Consider the following 19,128-nt stretch of genomic DNA (forward strand, 5'->3'; position numbering starts at 1 on the left):
AGACTGGTAAAAACAATTTCCCATAATGGTTAAAGATGCTGAGGTAGATTTGCTGTCCAGTCTTGGAGATATACCCACCAATAAATGGAAAGTGACAAGAGAAAATAAGGGGGAAAAGGCCAAAGATTTCAAGGGGAAAAAACTTTTTTTCAAAGCCCAGAGCACAAGCAGTTAGATCAACAAAGAAGATCCCAAAATCAGAAGGAAAGATAACTACTAAATCCTGAAAGAGATGACAAAGCTCTCTCAAATATTTCAAGACGGAATAAAAATGATCCAATGCTTAACGGAATCTCTGTGAACTCCTATGAGAACAAAGAACAAGAGGAAACTCCAAAATGTTCAAAAGAGATAAAATTAATAACAGAAGAAATTAGGGATGAATATTACTCAGAATGAAGAGTTCTCAAAGCAAAATTTAAAAACTTAATTAGTAAAATTGAAAACATTGAACCAAAAGTAGAAAGGTTTTCTAAAGAAGTGAAAAGAAGAATAACAAGTTCGGAACACAAAAATACTGCAGTTGAAAAAACCTGGAGAAAGAGAAGCAAAGAGTAATAAAATCAAAAGAATGCATGAACTCTATATTACGCAAAGAAATTTACCTCAGTGACAGAATTTAAGGATTGTAAACTTCCTTAGAACATGACAAAAACAAAACAAAACAACCACAAAACCTTGACAGTATAATGAAGGAAAATAAAGGAAAACTGCTCAGAATTTTCTGGATACAGAAAATCAACACTGCTTAATAAAATTGACATATATCCAGGAAAAAATAACAACTCTGCTTTTCAAATTCCAAGATATAGGATAGTAGTTAAATTGAAAAATTTCAATGCCAAGTAACAAATTCTGCAAGAAGCCAGGAGAAATTCCACCAAATAGAGAAAGTCTGAAGTTCTACCTCATATCTATCAGATTCCCACTTCCTGATGGAAAGTTGATAGAGTCAAGATACTTCTTTCTTTCCTTCCTTTCTTTCTTATTATTCAATGTAGTGGGGGAGGGGTGTGGGAAAAGAGGAAAAGAAAATAAATACTTGTTAATTAAAAATAAAACATCCATCAGATTGGCAAAGATAACTGAAAAATAAAATTACACTCATTGAAAGAGATATGGGAGGCGAGGCACACTATGCGCCACTGATGGAGATGTGAATTGGTCCAGCCATTTTGGGAAGCAATTTGGAACCACACCTAAAAAATCACTCAACTATGACTTTGACCTAGAGATACCACTACTATACATATAACCCAAAGAGATCAAACAAAGAGGAAAAGGACTCATATGTACAAAAATATTCGCAGGAGCACTATTAGTTGTAGCAAATAACTAAGGAGTACCCATCAACTGGGGACAAAACAAATTACTGAGTATGAATATAATGAATTATTATTGCATGATAAGAAGTGGGAGATGGGATGGATTCAGAGAAATTTGGAAAGACTTTTATGAGCTTGCAGAACTAAGTGAGAAGAACCAGGAGAACAATTTATACAATAACTACTACATGTAAAAGAAAGCTTTGACCGATGCAATTACCAACCACAGCAATACAGTCTTCCCACCTCCAGACAGAGATGTCAAGGACTATACGTATGAATGAAAACATACTTTTTTTTAATATAGCCAATGAATGAAACGATTTTACTTGACTATGTTTTATTTGCTGCAAGGGAATGTTTTTACGCTTGGAGGACTAGAGGAAAGAGAAGAAGAGTGAGGGTTATAATGACGCCAAAAAAGAGCAAAGGAAAGAAAAGAAAATCAACGAAACATTTTTTTTCAAACAGAAGAAAAAAGAAGGAGGTACAGGCAAGCATAACAGCTCTGAAACTATCATACTGAATTTATTATATACTTTTGAAAAGGAAACAAACTAGATGTGACTGAGATTTGTAGATTCACATGTAACCTTTTTTCTGTTCTTTGCATATAGAAATGTTTATGTTGCTATTTATCAAGTTCAGAATAACACAAAATTATTTATATATGTGTGTACATACATACATAAGCATATACATATATGTGTGTATATACATAACATATCTACATATAAAACCCTGCTCTTCTTTGGAAGGGGTGCTGCCTAGGTGAGGAGCAGAAGGACCTCACCATGGCTCTTGTGGCTGTAGGTTGGAACATATATCTCTTCCCACTTCCCATGCCACTTTCTTGTTTCCCTGGACTTAAAAACTCAGGGGGATGTAAAAATTAATTTGCACCAAACTATTTAGGATTATGTATTAACAACTACTGTGATGCAGCCATCACAGCTAGGTGGCACAGTGAATAGAGTACCAGCCCTGGAGTCAGGAGGACCTGAGTTCAAATCCGACCTCAGACACTTAACGCTTACTAGCCCTGTGACCTTGGGTGAGTCACTTAACCCCAACTGCCCTGCCCTCTCCCCTCCAAAAAGCAAAAAGCAAACAAACAAAAAAACAAACTACTATGGTTACAGCAGTTGGTTTAGCAGTCTGTCAACTCTTTTTTTTTTTTTAAAGCAATTGAGGTTAAGTAACTTGCCCAAGGTTATATGGCCAGTTATTTTGTGTGGGTGTTAAGTATCTGAGGCGGAACTGATCCTGGGTCCTCCCGACCCCTGGGCTGGCACTCTTACTCACTGCACCACCTAGCCCCCCTGAGTCTATCAACTCTTAAGCTGGATGACCAATGCTTTACATGACTGATGAGGTTTTCTTTATTTAACAAGTTCAACTTAGGAATAAAAAAGGCTTCCCACAGGATTCATTAATTGAGGGGTCCCCATACTGTTAATCTTAAGTACTTCATTCCCGCCCTTTATTCACAGGTGAATGTTGGGGGGGGGGGGTTTGGAGAGACAGATATGAGAAATGTCGAAGGGAAATGGTATATAGTTCCCAAATTGAACAAAATTCAAATCATCCTCTTATCCCCAAACAAGCTGTTCTCGATCATTTCAAAAGTAGATGGAAAGTTCCATGTTATTACACACAAAGCTATAAAGACATTCAAATGGATAAACTACAACAGATGATTGATCTCAATGAAGATAGTTGATTGCGTAGACCCTAGTAGAAGGTTAAAAAGGTGAGTTGTATGATGGTTGTTTCCATCTTTTTTTTCTTTGGGTCATGTTAGACTCTTGGGGATCCCATTTAGGGTTTTCTTGGCAAAGATACTGAAGTGGTTTGCCATTTCCTTCTCCAGCTCATTTTACAGATGAAGGAACTGAGGCAAACAGGGCTAAGGGTTGCACAGCTAATAAGTGTCTGAGGCTGGATTTGAATTCAGAAAGCTGTTTTAATGCCCAGGGGCTGATGACATCATAGACACAACTAAGCAGGGAAATGAACCCATCAAAATGAAAACATAAATGCATATAGATCTCGTGGTTACAGAGCCTTCTTGAGTTGCTTTTAGATAGCTCTGTAGCTGTCACAACACATCACTATTTACGTACTATGGGAACATATTCTGGTTAGATTTCATAAGCCACTGCTATTCTAAGAAAAATGCCAAGAAATGACTAATAAAATATTTCTTTCTGGAGTACTTATTGATGACAAATCAAAGTTTTGGTGTCATAAGTGGTATGAATGACTGCTGCTGCTGTCAAGATTCTCTCTAGGAAATTATTTAATGGATTGTTAAATAAACTTTTAAAAAAAGGACAGCTTGATATTGTGATAAGGTAGTGCTAAACAACCGACTGGTTATTAATGAGATGAGACAAGAAAAAGAACAATCAAAGCAATTATAAAGTATCTGCTTAGTATCTCCCCTATTCTGAGTACTTTGACAAGTATCACAGGGAATACAATCAATCAACATTTAAGTATATCCTATATTGCCAGGCACTGTGCTTAGTGCGGGAGATAAAATGGCAAAAGCAAGAGTCCCCACCTTCCGAGAGTTTGTATTTTATAGGGGAAGACACATAGATATACAAAGTATATGCAAAAAATAATAATAATTGGGGTGGGAGGGTACTAGCATCTGGGAAGTGGCCTTCATTTCATTAGATGAACTGAGCTTTGAAGAAAACTAAGAGGTGAAGTGAGAGGAAATTTCAGGCATGGAGGAAAGCCTATGCAAAGACCGACATGGGAAATGCAATGTTGTATATGAGAAGGTCATTCCTGATTCCTTCAGTTTTTGGCTCTACCCCTAAGCCCCACAAGCAAATTACATTGAATTTATTTTTCATATTATATGTATTAATATATATTCATTTGTATTTACTTTTACATGTACATGCTGTTTTTGTAAATAAAATGTAAGCTACATTAGGTATTGTTTCAGTGGTTGATACACAGTGGGCATATTTAATCAATGTTTTTCAACTGGATAATTTTTAATTGGGAGGGAGAGACAAAGCAGGAACCAATCAGGAAGCTATTGTCTTGCCACGGGACTTCCATGACTGGAGGACAGGGTGAGGCTGACAACTTTGTGCAACTCTGCCTCATTTAGTTCAATTCACAAGCAAGTCAAGAGATCACCTCTCTTCAAAAACCAAGTATGAACAATAGTACAGGGGAGAAGTAATGAAGGCTTCAGCCAAGATGGTGACAGCAGATATGTGAGGAGAAGGAATGAGGCGGATGTGAGAGATACAGTAAAGGTAGAAAGGACAAGTCCTGACAGCTAAATAGATATGACAGGTGAGGATGTGAACCTGGGTGCTGGGAAGCCTGGTGTTACCGTTATGAGAAATAGGGAAGTTTTTAAGAAGGATAGGTTTTGGGGAGAATATAAATAAGTTTGTTTCTGGACATGTTAAATTTGAAATGTCTTAGTGATATCCCATTCAAAATATCCAATAGGCAGTTGGTGATGTGGGTCTTCTTAGAGATTAGAAGAAACCAGGACTGAATATGAATGAATGAGCGAATGTTCTGTGCTAAGCACTGGGGACACAAGTAGTTAAGGAGACACAATCCCCACTCAGAGGAAACTCACATCTGAATCTCCCTTAATGAGTGATGTTTCAGCTGCAAGTCAAATAGAAAAGTACCATGATCTTTAAGAGGCAGCAGCAAGGCAGATGGTAATGCATCTTCTCTAATGTCATTTCCACAGATAAAATAATATCTGTTTTCTGTTTCTGAACCTTTTCACAGTGCCAAGGACGTTGGTACTGAGAAAGATTTCCCTGCATCTTTGTAGCTGTGGTTGCAGAGGAAGTGATGGGAGCTGGGGGATGGGGGAGGCACATCTGCAGAAGCAGTTGCCAGGATGCATCTCTATAGTGGTTGCTTCCCAGGATGATGGCTATGGGGGTTGGGAGTCACCTGCAATTAAACTTGTGGGAGCAGATCAAGTGACCAATAAAGAAAGTATAGAGTGGGAAGAAAAGAAGATGCAGACAGAACTTTGGGAGCTGGCCAGGGTTAGCAAATGTGACCTGGATGAAGAGGAAGCAAAGGTTCTTGAGAAGGCACCGTCAGACTGGTAGGCATACTAGAAGAGGAATTCCATGAAAACTTAGAAAGGAAAGAGTGTCTAAGGGGAGTGGGTGATGAGTTGAAGAGAGGTCCAGAAAGAGGACTGCAGAAAAGGGAATCATATTTGGCCACTAAAAGATCACTGTTTAAAAAAAAAGAAAGAAAAAAATAAAAAATAATTTTTTAAAAAAGATCACTGTTAGCTTTGGAGAATAGCTTCAGTTGAATGATCAGAGTAGGAGACCAGAGTGCAAGGAATGGGGAAGAGGAAAGGGAGGGAAGCCAACAGTGAATGTAGACAGTTGTCTGTGAGTTGGTCTGTGACAGGGAGGCAACTGACAGAATAATAGCCTGAGGTAATGGTGGGGTCAAGTGATGGTTTTCAAGGATTGGGGAAACATCAGCATGTTCATAAGCTCCAAGGAATGAGCTGGTAGATAAAGAAGGGAAGACTGATGATTAGAGAGAGAGAGGAGACAACTGTGGGACAATCTGTAGGAGAAGACAGGAGAGAATGGGGTCCAGGGGTCCAAGTAGAGGAGTTCACTTTTTTTAAGGAGGACAATCTCTGGCAAAGAATTGGGAATTAAGGGGGTGCCCATCAATTGGGGAATGGCCGAACAAGTTGTGGTATATGAATGTAAAGGAATACTATTGTGCTATAAGAAACGAGGAGCAGATGGACTTCATATTTACCTGGAGAGGCTTATACAAACTGATGCTGAGTGAGAAGCGCAGAGCCAGGAGAAATTTGTACACAATTACAGACACAACGTATGTGTGATGACCAACTTTGATAGACTGGACTCTTCTCAGCCATGCAGGGTTATAAATCAACTCCAAAAGACTCATGATGGAGAGAGATGTCTACATCCAGAGAAAGAACTGAGTTTGAATCCTGGTTGAAGCAGACTACCTGCTCTTTTTCTTTTTCTTGTTTGGTTTTGTTTCCTCTTTCCCATCCTTCATTCCATCTGTTACAATCCTTCTTCATAACCTGACTAATGTGTAATGTGAAAGTCCTTGCAGATACTATACTTGATTGTATACTGCTGAGGGGGGGGGTGTAGGGGGGTAAGGTAGAGAAAATTTGAAACTCAAAGAATTGTGGAAATGAATCTTTTAAACTAAAAGTAAACAAATTAAGAAAGACCAAAAAATAAAAAAAAGACCAGGAAAAGAAAACTATAGACCGATATCCCTAGTGAATACTGATAGAAAAAAAGTATGTGAAATATTATCAAGGAGATTACAACAACATATATAAAGACTGCAGACTATGACCGTGTTAGATTTACGCCAAAAATGCAGGACTACTCCAATATTAAGAAAACAATAAATGGAACTAACCATATCAACAAGAATAATAACAAAAATCATATGGTTACATCAATAAATATAGAAAAAAATTCTTGACAAAATATAACATCCATTACTGTTAAAAAATAAAGTAACAACTAGGAAGTACAGGAAGAAACTTTCTGTTTATTTTTATTTATATCTGTAAAAGGTCTTTTGTTTAAGTGGAATGTGTCAAAAGAAAAAGAACTGGCATGTGTAATAAGGCTCAATTAGGGGACTATCCAATAAAATCAAGGTTAAAGCAAAAAAAAAAAAGGGCAATCTCTTCATCAAAGATTGAATAAGGACTTTTTGGGCATACAGAGTTTTTTATTTTATTTTATTTTATTTTTGCTTTTTGGAGAGTAATTAAGTGACTTGCCCAAAGTTACACAGCTGGTAATTGTGTCAAGTGTCTTGAGGTCAGATTTGAACTCAGGTCCTCCTGACTCCAGGGCTGGTGCTCTATTCACTGTGCCACCTAGCCACCCCTACAGAGTTTATTTTAAGTGCATAATCTCAAGCCTCTTTGCACAAATGGAGGTGACAGCATGCAATGTCAAAAAAAAGAGTTAAAGACAACATAATAAAATAGAATGAACCGATTATCTAGGGACTTTGTTTAGGGAATCTTAATATCACAGATATACTTTTAGTTTGATTTTATGGGTCATATTGATAGGATGCTGTCCCTAGATTGGCTGAGAACCCCATTTTTAACAAAAGAAATGGACCAGAAGGCCCTCTCTGGTTAGCTTGGTCTGACCAGGTACCAAGTGAGGTAATAGGGGCATGAGGGAAAGGAGATGAAATCTGTAGGGGTCAGGAGAGACTTACTAATAATTACTAAAGGTTAATTAGTCATGTTCAAAAAAGAAAGTACATAGTAACTGGAGAGAGGAACATGGGCAAAAGCAAAGTGAGGTGACTTCCTGTGAATACAGGAAGAACCTAACTGTATATAATATTTCTACAGGTACCCAACATAGCTGAATTGGACTTAGGATGTGTGCTGATTCTCTCTCTTAGTGAGAAAAAAAAGTGATGAATAAAACTATTCTAGATGCAAAGAGAACAGGGGTTTGGGGAGTGGCAAGGGCTAACGATTTCCTAAATATTACATGCCTGACAAATTTAAACCTGTAACATCAACTTCTCAGAGTTGAGAACAGAATTGGTTAAAAATAAACAAAAATAAGGAGAATTAGAAAAACGATACCTGTAAATTGAAACAACTCTAAATTACTTTTTAAAAAGTAACTGGAAAGGGTGGCCAGGTGGCTCAGCAAGTAAGAGCACTGGCTCCAGTGTTGGGATGACCTGGGGATCAAATCTTGGCTCAAATACTCAGCACCACACCCAGAAATAACTGGCCGTGTAACCTTGAGCAAGTTACTTAACCCCGATTGCTTTAAAAAAAAAAAAGTAACTGGAAAAGGGACGGCTAGGTGGCACAGTGAATAGAACATCGGCCCTGGAGTCAGGAGGACCTGAGTTCAAATCCGGCCTGAGACACTTAACACAAAACTTGCCGTGCAACCTTGGGCAAGTCACTTAACCCCAACTGCCCCTCCAAAAAGCAAAAAAAAAAAAAAGTAAATGAAAATTAAAAATGGTAAGTGGAATTGACATCAACACCAACTCTAAAAATTTCATCCAGAGTAATTGGTCAGTGCAAATTAATTGGCCCAAGAAGAAAGCCAAAAGAGTTCAGAAAAACAATTTATTCAGGAAATAACTTCTTTCTTTGTCAAAGAAAAATGGCCACCAAAGGCAACACTGGGTTGGAATATAAACTCACTCGTAAAATCTAATGATGGATGATTATCAACAATATTGTCTCAAAGCAGGGTGAAACCAGTTTAAAGAAACCTTGGAGGGGTGGCTAGGTGGCACAGTGAATAGAGCACTGGCCCTGGAGTCAGGAAGACCTGAGTTCAAATGCAGACTCAGACACTTAACTCTTACTAGCCATGTGACATTGGGCAAGTCACTTAACCGCAATTGCCCTGCCTTATCCCCTCCAAAAAAGCAAAAAAAAAAAAAAAAAACTTGGCAAGGTATCTAACCAAGCCAAGTAATCCCAAAGGAGTTCAAGGATGACTATGCAAGAAGTATAGACAGAAGAAAAATGGAAAACAATTGCAAAGACCATTCCAACAAACTGTTTCTCCAACAAGGATAGTAGAATAACCACTCTGGGACCCCAACATCACAGTCTCAGAAGTGTTTATAGAGGAGGTAGAAATAGCAATAAAGAAAACAAAGATGCAATACGAGGCAGGTTGAACCAAGTATATGTAAAGGAGTTCAATGTTGGAGATAATATAATTGTGAGTGCATTGAGGGACTAATATGCAAAGTTCTCTCTGAAGAAGAAAAAGATATGAAAGGCGTAGAAAAAATTATGAGCCTTATTATTACCAAAAAAAGTAACTGAGAGAACATCAGTACTACTGACCTATAGATTTACTGTCTTATTGATATAGAATCTTTGAGTCTTATGCACACAAATTGAAGGAGTCTGTGATGAGGATATTAGCAGACAATAAGCAGCGTCCACAAGTGATATTCAACAATAGACCACACGTTTACTACTTTGCAATGAAGTCAAAACCATAGAGAATGTAATATCCCATTATGCTTTGTTGATTATGAAAAGAAAACAAAAACCATTTGATTGAGTTGAAGAGAGTGCTGTCTTATGTGTTTCCCATCTCTACACCAAGGTCATTCAAGATTCCTTGATAGATACAACAGACATAACCCTGTTCAATGACCCTCTCTGATCATAAGCTTCAGATAAGGCATGAATCAGGGAGACTGATGGTGAAGCTCCATCATGGTACAAGTCCAAGAGAGATTCCCTGTGAATAGAGAGGTCCTCTGGCTCCTCCTGTTTGTGAAAGACATTGTTCTAACTGCACCAAGTCTCAGAACACTGCAGAACCTCCTGAGTTTAACCTGTCCATCCACTCAAGAAAAGCCAAGTAGGTGAAGAATTGCCCCTATGTCAACATGCACTTGGATGGATACCCTATAGAACTCACCCAACAGTATGTATGTATATCTGGGACAGACAGTACAGAGGTAAAGCAAGCTGGGTCCTGAGCTGAACAGGAGAAGGAAGGGGTATTGGATTCCATTTGGGAAACAGTGAGGCTTTTACTGACCCCGAGCTTCTCATGAAGCAATTATAACCATCTTGGCAATTAGGGCTATTCCTTTGGGAGGAAATAGGCTTCTCCTTGCTAGAGGCCTTCAAGCAAAGGTTAGTTGACAGCTTATCAGGATGTTATAGAAGGTTTTTCTGTTCAGGTACAGGGTTGAACAAGATGGTGTGTTCTTTCCTACTCTGAGACTGTACAGAGAATTAAGTTGAATTAAGTTAAATTGAAATCAATTGATGACAGTAATAGTAGGTAAAAGTAGTTACTTTACTACATGGGACACTTAAGACAGGCAGAAGGAAGCAACTTCAAGCAATAAATTAGGGGGAAAAAGAATACAAAGTGTAGGTGTCTGCTAAGTGGTATCAAAATTTGGAGCAAATGTGACAAGTGAGACACAAGACCAAGATGCAGAGTCAGGGAAAGCAAACGAGCTGTGCCCACAATTTGAAGAACACACCTGTCTTCACTCTAGGAAAAGCTGTAGTTCATGTTACTGATCTTTTTCAGCTGGGATCATGTATGTTGGTCACTCACATACACAGTCACAAAGCAATGTCTTCCAATGAGAGAGATACCACACTGAATAATAAAGGAGAGACAGTAAAGGGGAGAGGGGCTTCGAACTTTACTTTTCCACAGTAGTTAAATGCGCAGGGTGGAGAACAAACACATGAGTGAAAAACACAGTTTGCCAGGCAAAAGAAGAGACAAGAATTCATCAATTCACTACAGCTTTATTTTCACTCTTTTTTTTTTTTCAGGACAACTTCCAATGCAACTTTACTTTCAATGCAAATCATTTTACTCCCATTATTTCTTCCAAATTTCTCATTTTTTTAATCTGGGGTTTGGTTTCCCAGAGGATACAGGAAGCTGCAAACTACTGCTAACAGTTGAGCAGAGATCAGCTTTCACTTGCTTCATACCTTCATTATTTGGGCAAATTATCATTGAATTAAGTAGACGTCTAAAGATGGGATTTGCCTTAATGGCTCTGTTAAATATCCAGTTTCCCTCCAGACTCCTAGGCCTAGGTTTATGAATGCTCAGCAATTGGGGCAGGTCAAATTAGCCCTAATTGTGCACACTAAACATTTCTAACCTGCCTATTACCTTAAATGATAATATTAAAGTTGAAATATTTATTATTCCTCTGCTTATTTTCACATGCAATGACCCAGATGAGATGTTATTTTTCCTTTCTCTACCTACCATTCCCTGACACAGCAGGTCAGTGAAAGGGCTAAATAGATAGAAATAATGTGCTTCATTTTAGTCACGAGAAGAGGCCAACTTCTTCCTCTGCAGAGTGGAATGAATAAGTTAATAGAATCCTAAGGGACAGCTGAGTGCTCTGCCCTGAAAGATGTCGCAAATAGGGTTTGATACTAGCCTGAAAGAGCTTCCTCAGCTCCAGAAGGGTCAATGATTACTATCCTCACTAGAAGAACCAAGAATATGATGTGTATTCTCTCTGAGAACATGACTAAGACTTTCTTATGACACGTTTTTATTTCTTTTTATTTCTTTGCATCTATAGAGTACTTGACAGTTTCTAAGGCTTTCGCAGACATCATCCTATATAATGATTGTGTCACTCGGATGAGGGCAGGTGTTCTTATTCCCATTTTCACCTTCTTGACATATGTATCATTGTAGGTGAAATGGATGAAGAGAAATGGAGTAAGGGATTTGAAGATCTGGGTCCTTATCTGGTCTTTGCCATGAATCAGGCATAAGGCCAGAGAAGTCACTGTCACTTCTCCAGGACTTTTATTTGATTGACCCTAAAACCAGGATTCTAATGGTGGATTATGTATTCAATTAGAGAATATTTATTTTTTCTACTTACTGTGATCTCGATAAAGAAAAGATTTTCCTCTTAACTTAAAAAAAAATATGCCCATTAAATCCAACTGTACCACTTCAGGAATACTCTTTGAGCCCTGGAGATTTTTAAGTACTTTCTAGATCTATGTCAAAGCCTTGTGTAGCTTAAATGTAATTTTTTAAAATTGGCTTTCAAAATGGAAGTAGTACATTTAAAATATTAGCATATAGTAGTACTAACATATGTTTTCTTTATTAAGAATGATTCTTACTTGGTATAAGTAGTAAGAATTGCAGAGCCTAACAGAAAAGCTTCACATTCATTTTCAAATGCTTTAACCAAATATAAAAGCTTTTCCCTAAGTTCTTTGGATGAAATCTTTATCTGTGCTTCGAGGCTCAGGCAAATGTATGCAAAACACACCATCCTGGTCTCTTACCATGGCAGATTGGAAGCTGCTAAAACGAAGACAAGATCTTCAGATCGAGCCAGCCCATCCATCTGCATTAGCAATTCTGTTTTCATCCGAAGACTTCCTTCATGCTCTCCCCTACCAAGAAGAAGAAAAGCATGAATTTCCAAAGTGAAGGGGAACCATCACTTTTATATCCAACAGTATAACTCACAGTAAGCTAACTACTAGTCACTATATCAAATTCTTTCCAACTACAAACCATGATTAAGTTATACTAGCTAACACTCGTGCATTATGTCAAATTCCCCCTTCATTTCACTACACTGAGAAGCCACTGATACCGAAGCCAGAAAACAAAAACAAAAAAAATATGACAGTTTAATCTTGGCATAAAGATGAACAGAATGGAAGTGAGTGAATGCTAATGGTGGTATTTAACAGAAAAAGCCATCAAATTGAGGATTGGCAGTAAACTAGGAAACAGCAGAAGACAAGGATGTTATTGGTGTTATTGGTGGATTAGAGGCGATGAAGCTGTGTCCATCTGCAGCATTATAGGTATTATATAGTCTCTTGATAAACCAATGTACATAAGCTGCCTATTTTTAGAGATCTTAAATTGTCACAAGAAGAGACATGAATAGCCAAACTGAAGCTGTTTTCTGTGCTTTTAATGGAAGAACCAATATAAGTACAATGAAGGTACAGCTTACCCCATAAGCAGTCAGAATGCAAAATTGAGACAGTTTTCTGCACAATTAAGTTTGTCTCCTATCCCTTCCCTTTCCTCCAAAAACCACTTTAAGGAAAAAAACCTCTTTTCCTAGGCTCAGATAACCCAAAGTAGCTACCTGCATTGACCAAATCACTAGAAAGCTGCTCAGCTCATTGTTTTCACTTTGTCTCTTTAGACTCAGCTAAAAGGATGAGCATTTAAATTCTTGTCTTTTGAGTGGAGAGAGTGCTGGGCCTGGAGTCAGAAAGATGTAAGTTCAAATCTGACTTCAAACACTTACTACCCGTGTGGCTGTAAGCAAATTACTTAATCCTGTTTGCCTCACTTTCCTCATCTGTAAAATGAGCTGGAGAAGGAAATGATAAGCCACTCTAATGTCTTTGCCAAGGAAACCCCAAATGGAGTCACAAAGGGTCAGCTACAACTGAACAACAGCTTTGGAGGAGAGCAGAACTTTCTATTTCTTGCCCAAAAGGTGGAAGCCATGGTGCAAGAGAAGCCACCATCCAGTGGGACTGGTAGTTGCAGGATCTGGAATAAAATCCTGACTATGCCCTTTCTTAACTATATGATCCATGGAAAATCACCTGTTTTCTCTAGGCCTCAGTTTCCTTATCTGTGAAATGAAAGAGATGGCCAAGATGGCCTCTAATGTCTCTTCCAGCTCTAGATCTATGATTCTATATAGGGGACAGTGAAGGGAGTAAGAACGTTTGCACAGGAACATAGTGTGGATCTATATTGTCTCTGGGAATTACTTATCCTCTAACTAGATGGATTTTCTTAAAGGATATCACTTTACACTTACACTTTACTTGTGTGACCCCAGGCACCAACCCTGGGCAAGTCACTTAATCCCAATTGCCTCACAAAAAAAAAAAAAAACCAAAACAACAACAAAAAAGATGTATCACTTTAGGGAAGAAAGGGGGAGAGAGGGAGAGAATATGAAACTCAAAATATTTTTTAAAATAATGTTAAAAATTGTTCTTGCGGGGCAGTTAGGTGGTGCAGTAAATAGATCACCAGCCCTGGAGTCAGGAGGACCTGAGTTCAAATCTGGCCTCAGACACTTAACACCAAAAACAAAACAAAACAAAAAAACAACCTAGCCATGTGACCTTGGGCAAGTCACTTAACCCCAACTGCCCTCCAAAAAGCAAAAAAAAAATTGTTTTTGCATGCAATTGGAAAAAATAATATATTCAAAAAAAGATATGACTTAAAATTTTCTTCTAGGACAATTCAACATTTTGTAGGACAATGACAAGATGGAATGCATTTGAAGAAGGACAATTGGAAAAGTGAAGGACCTAGAGACTGTACTACATAAGAAGAACCAGCTGAATGAGCTATAGATATTTCACACAGAGAAGAGCAGACAGGAATGGGCCAGGGGACATGACAGCCATCTTCAAGTGTCTAAATAAGCCAACACATGGAAAAGAAACCAGATTTGTTTTGCCTGGCCCCAGAGGACTCAACTAGGAACAGACAGAAATTGCAAGGAAGCAGATTTGTTTGACATAAGAAAAACTGCCCAACAGTAAGAATTGTCCAAAAGCCACACATGCTGCCTGGAAGATAGTGGGTTCCCTGTCTCTGGAGGTAAATCGAGCAGCTGCTGTAAGGGATATTATAGAGGTAATGCCTATTCAAATACAGGTTAGACCAGATGGCCTCTGGCATCCATGCCAGGTCTGAGATTCCAAGTCAGATACAATGGCCTGATCAAGGCATAAAACTAAAAAAAATATCTTTCAGGAAAAAGGGGAATAATTCACTGGCTGGACACCTGTTCTTTCTTGCTGATAATATCAGGAGGTATTGAGTCTTTGGCCACAGCATGTAGAATATCAGTTCAGATATGCTGCGTGCCTTTTTCGATGTTACAGAGCACTAAAGTTGCTACCTTGGCCTTGAGTTTCTCTTGAGAGGCGTTTTTAAGGGCATGAAATACCCCTTCTTTGGTACCCACTGAGGAGGAGAGCCCTGTGGCTGAGAGGCTGGATCCATGGATCCAGAGAAAGCAGCTATATCCAACTCATTCATGCCAGCAGAATGATGCTGGCAGCCTGGTACACTGGGCCTGGATGATCTTTAGTCCTAAAAAACACTCCTGGGTGGAGGATAAATTTTTGCCAGTCAAAGAAACTATTTAAAGCATCTATTCAGTTAATAAGATTAATTTAAAGGACTTCCCATCTGTTTGCTGAGAATGCGTTGGCTTATTAATGGGCTCATTGTTCTGGTAAATGTTGATGGGTTTCTGATTATCAGACACAGGGGGTGGAAATGACAACAAAAAATATATTATTCTGTAACGAAAGCCAAAGTCTTCACTCACCCCAGAGCAGTGCCTCTCTGACTCATTACTGACTCTAGTTCATCCAGAAAGATTGTCGAAGGGGCATGATACCGAGCGAGTTCAAATAACACCTGTACCAAGGAAAAAACAACTCTTTAAATGCTCATGGTAAAAGTCTTAGTAGCTCTCACTTAAGGGCTTATAAGGGTGAAATCATTAAGCATTTATGTTGTACTTGGTGAATCATGTTAACAGTTACAATCATTGCACTTATTCATCCTAGCACTGCCCCTTGGGGTTATATGGTCTTGTTTCCATTTATCATTTGTTAAAATCATATCCAGAAAGGGGTAAGTGATTTGCCCAAGGTTACCCAGTCTTCAGTGGGTGAGCTCAAACCGGGAACTCATTCCCTGACTTCCCAGTCTAGTGGTTAGCCCCTGATAACAGAAGCTAGAACAGCATCATAACATATGGGCACAAGAGCTATATTTTTTAAAAGTCACTCACGACAATTTCTCTTATCAGTAATAGATTTATAGTTACAAATAATTGCTAGAAATAACTGCAAAAGGGTTATTCTAGGAAAGGGGGTAGAGAAGAGAAGTAACAGGATGTGCAATAAGACTTAGGTTCCCCAAGAAACCAGGTTCAGAATGATCATGAGAAAAACTCTAGTTTAAACAGTGTCCTGCTCATTTCCTTGCCATAAAACATGATGATCACAAGGTTAAAAATGAATGGGGCAACTGCAATCTACTCTAAGGAATAAAAAATGGAAGATACAACATAGTGGAGTTGTATCAGAAATGCATTTAACTTAAGTAAGCTCAACCACATGCAGTAAACAACAAAAAAGAAAAAGATAGAAAAAATAGATCTACGTACAACAATGCAGGTGCAAAACCATCCAGCAGCACTGGGAAGTAGTGGATCCACAGGCCATGTTTCCCAACCCTCACCCTCAAGTCCTCTGGAGCTGGGACAATGCATGAGAAGAGCCCAGACTGGTTTACAGCCACTCCTTATTTACTCTTCTCATCCCCCAATGATAAGTAACAAGGTCTCATCTAGCTGCAGACTTATCAGACTCCCATTTCAAATTCCTAAACTTTATATGAGATTTAAGGCATTGGAAAGAAGATAAAGTTGGCTATGAATGATTTTTGTCTTATGGGTTGACTGACCAACCCCAGCATAAGATAAAATCACAGTGTATTGCATACTAACCTTTTTGTTTTATTCATACTAAATCATCTAGGCCAATCTCTTCATTTTACAACAGAAGAAACTGTCCTCAGAGAAATGAGGTGATTTACCCAAGGTCAGAAAATGGCAAAGTGAGAGCCTCAACTCTCAGTCCAGAGTTCTTTCCACAGTATCAGAATATGTAAGGCATGAATATGCTCAGAATAGCAAACCTAAGGATCTCCAAGGACTGGGAGGAAATCAGGTGAATCCTCTATAGAACTTGTGGAATTGAAAGAAAGTAGGTATCAACAAGTTGCATGCATTTGCTAAAGAGATCACTCAACTATTCAATAGCAATCACATTCTTAAAAGGCATAAACAAATGCCTTCACCCATTAGGAGAAGAGGGACATAACCAAACCTTTATCTATAAATAACTCTTTAATTGAAATAAGAAAAACAAATGTCAGGAAAACTCCCCTCTCTGATTTAGGGGAAAGTCCTAAAGGTCCTGTGAAAGGCTTCTAAACAGAGAGAGCAGATTTATGCCAGGCCAAGTGTTTTTCCACCATTAGATGCCAAGCGCTTAGAAAATCAAGACACAGTGTTCAGCATGAGTTCTGACAGGATGTGAATTCCTGAAGTCAGGAGAAGTTAGATTTTTCCTTTTTCTAATTTTTTTAAATTAAAAAAATTGTTTAAATAAATTTTTTAAAAATAATTTTTAAAATAAATAAATATAAATTTATTTTTTAATTTAAAAAATGGGGTAGGTATTCGGTATGAATTTACAATAGTCTATGTCTGTAAGCCCTGTTAACAGGGGGCTGAATCTAGCCGATCTTTGGAGCCTGGGACTTCTGGGCTACAGTGGATTATGCTGATAGACTGAGTTAAGTTCATATTCATGGATACGGTGAGCCCCCAGGAGCAAGGGGCCATGAGGTTACTTAAGGAGGGGCAAATTGGTCCAAGTCGGAAATGGAATGGGTCAAAGCTCCCATGTTGGTCATGGGCAGGATCCCACGAGAAGCCCCTGTACTTCCTGCCCTTCTAGACTGGGCAAGACAAGAAAGACCTAGTCTTTAAAATTTAAAAACAAAAACAAAAAAAGTGGACTGGGCCAAGGAAAGTTAACAAATTCCTCTCCACTAAACTGAACTTAAATGCAACAAAACCCCACATAACTGAAACCCTAGTGAAATGTGAGAATCTGGCTAAATGAATTTTCTGGTTAATTCAAGGTTAACAAAAAAGGTCTTTTTCAACTTGCCCTTGATGTAAATATTAATACATCTGATCTGACTTACTTATTTCACTCAAATCAGGGAACATTATCAAACTTCTCTTTAATATATTGTTTGCAGGGTTTTAGTATGATAGTTCTGAACATAAATTCTCATTGTAGATGGCAAAGGTCTGGGAGACTGAGCTGAATGTGTACTGCTTCTGGGACATTCTGATTATGATTGAAGTGTGTGTGTGTGTGTGTGTGTGTGTGTGTGTGTGTGTGTGTTTAAGGAGGATTTCAGTGTTTGTATAGTGGATTTTTGTTCTTTTTTAGAGTTTAGTTTCCCAGGATACATAGCCATAACAATCTCTTGTTTTCAGGTATTAGATATAAATTCTCACAATTATGGCTCAAAATATCACCATGTTTGAGCAGCATTATATAATGATAAATAATATAAATTTTTGAGTTTAAGTTATAAATATCCACTGCAACTGCACAGTGAGATATAGGGATGAGGTAATATAAAATTGGAGGCTATTGCTGGCAATATGCCTTCTTTGTCTGTTGCCCTATAAAGCAGATGGGCACTGGTCAGGGAGTGGGGAACCCTTAGGTTGGAATGCTGGAATGGTGTGTGCTCCTTGATCGGTCCCCACAAGGCTTGAGGGGAATTTGTGTTTGCCTCAAGCAACCCCCATTGAGGCTTAAGGGGATTTAGGGGAGCGTACAAGCTGTGCCTGTCTCAATTGACCCCATGGAGATGTAGGGGTAGTTGCCTACCCTTCTCGTGGCCCCTGCAAGAAGGATGATTAGGGAATGCCGTAAGAGTTGGTGCTTCCATTATCAGAAACCCCTTTGAGAAGACTAGACTAGAATAAAGTAAGATTATTAACCCCTCCAAAGCTGTCTTCCTGTCTGACCAGCTCGAATGAACCTGTGCTAGCAGCCCCCCTCTGTGTGCTAGTGTTACCTGTCACTGTGTTTGTGTGTGCTCAAATGCTCATGTTTACATGTGCACATTCCAATTGTCGGTTGTGTGGTATTTTTTGTTTTGTTTGCAGGGGAGAGGGAATTAATCAATTCTAATGTTAACATTAGAAACATTGGATTTATAAAAAGCAGACCAATTGGTTTGTTTTCTTTTTTTAATTAGGCTAACTGAGAATTCTGGTAAGCTGTATCTTGGTTATTTGAGGTTTGACTATATTCTTTTAGTATCCACTGATGAGAACACACAGACCACAAATTTAAAATCACTTAGTAAGCTAAAAGTGACATAATGAAAGTTAACAAATAAGCCACAATCTATCAAAAAGAGATCAAATGGTAGGCCCAAGGGACACCAATTTAGCCACTAAAATATGAGAATTAATTTTTCTATGACTATAGGAATATTTTATCTAATGAGATGTTTGTGAAAGCATTTTGTAAACCTTAAATCATTATGTAAACATAAACTAT

General features: G+C 38.4%; 1 protein-coding gene across 2 annotated transcripts in view; it reads right to left on the reverse strand.

Moving 5' to 3' along the window:
• Positions 1-19,128, reverse strand: part of KATNAL2 (katanin catalytic subunit A1 like 2) — a 136,084-nt gene that overhangs the window by 20,362 nt on the left and 96,594 nt on the right. For both annotated transcript variants that reach the window (XM_069104750.1, XM_069104743.1), the window contains 2 exons: positions 15,282-15,373; positions 12,223-12,333 (listed from right to left, as the gene is read on the reverse strand). In XM_069104750.1, coding sequence (XP_068960851.1) covers positions 12,223-12,333; positions 15,282-15,373 — 203 coding nt within the window. The remainder of the gene's footprint in view (positions 1-12,222; positions 12,334-15,281; positions 15,374-19,128) is intronic.

The sequence above is a fragment of the Petaurus breviceps genome, unplaced genomic scaffold, assembly GCF_028583685.1.
Source record: "Petaurus breviceps papuanus isolate PSGF00001 unplaced genomic scaffold, PetGlider_PUasm1.0 131, whole genome shotgun sequence".
Classification (NCBI taxonomy): Eukaryota; Metazoa; Chordata; class Mammalia; order Diprotodontia; family Petauridae; genus Petaurus; species Petaurus breviceps.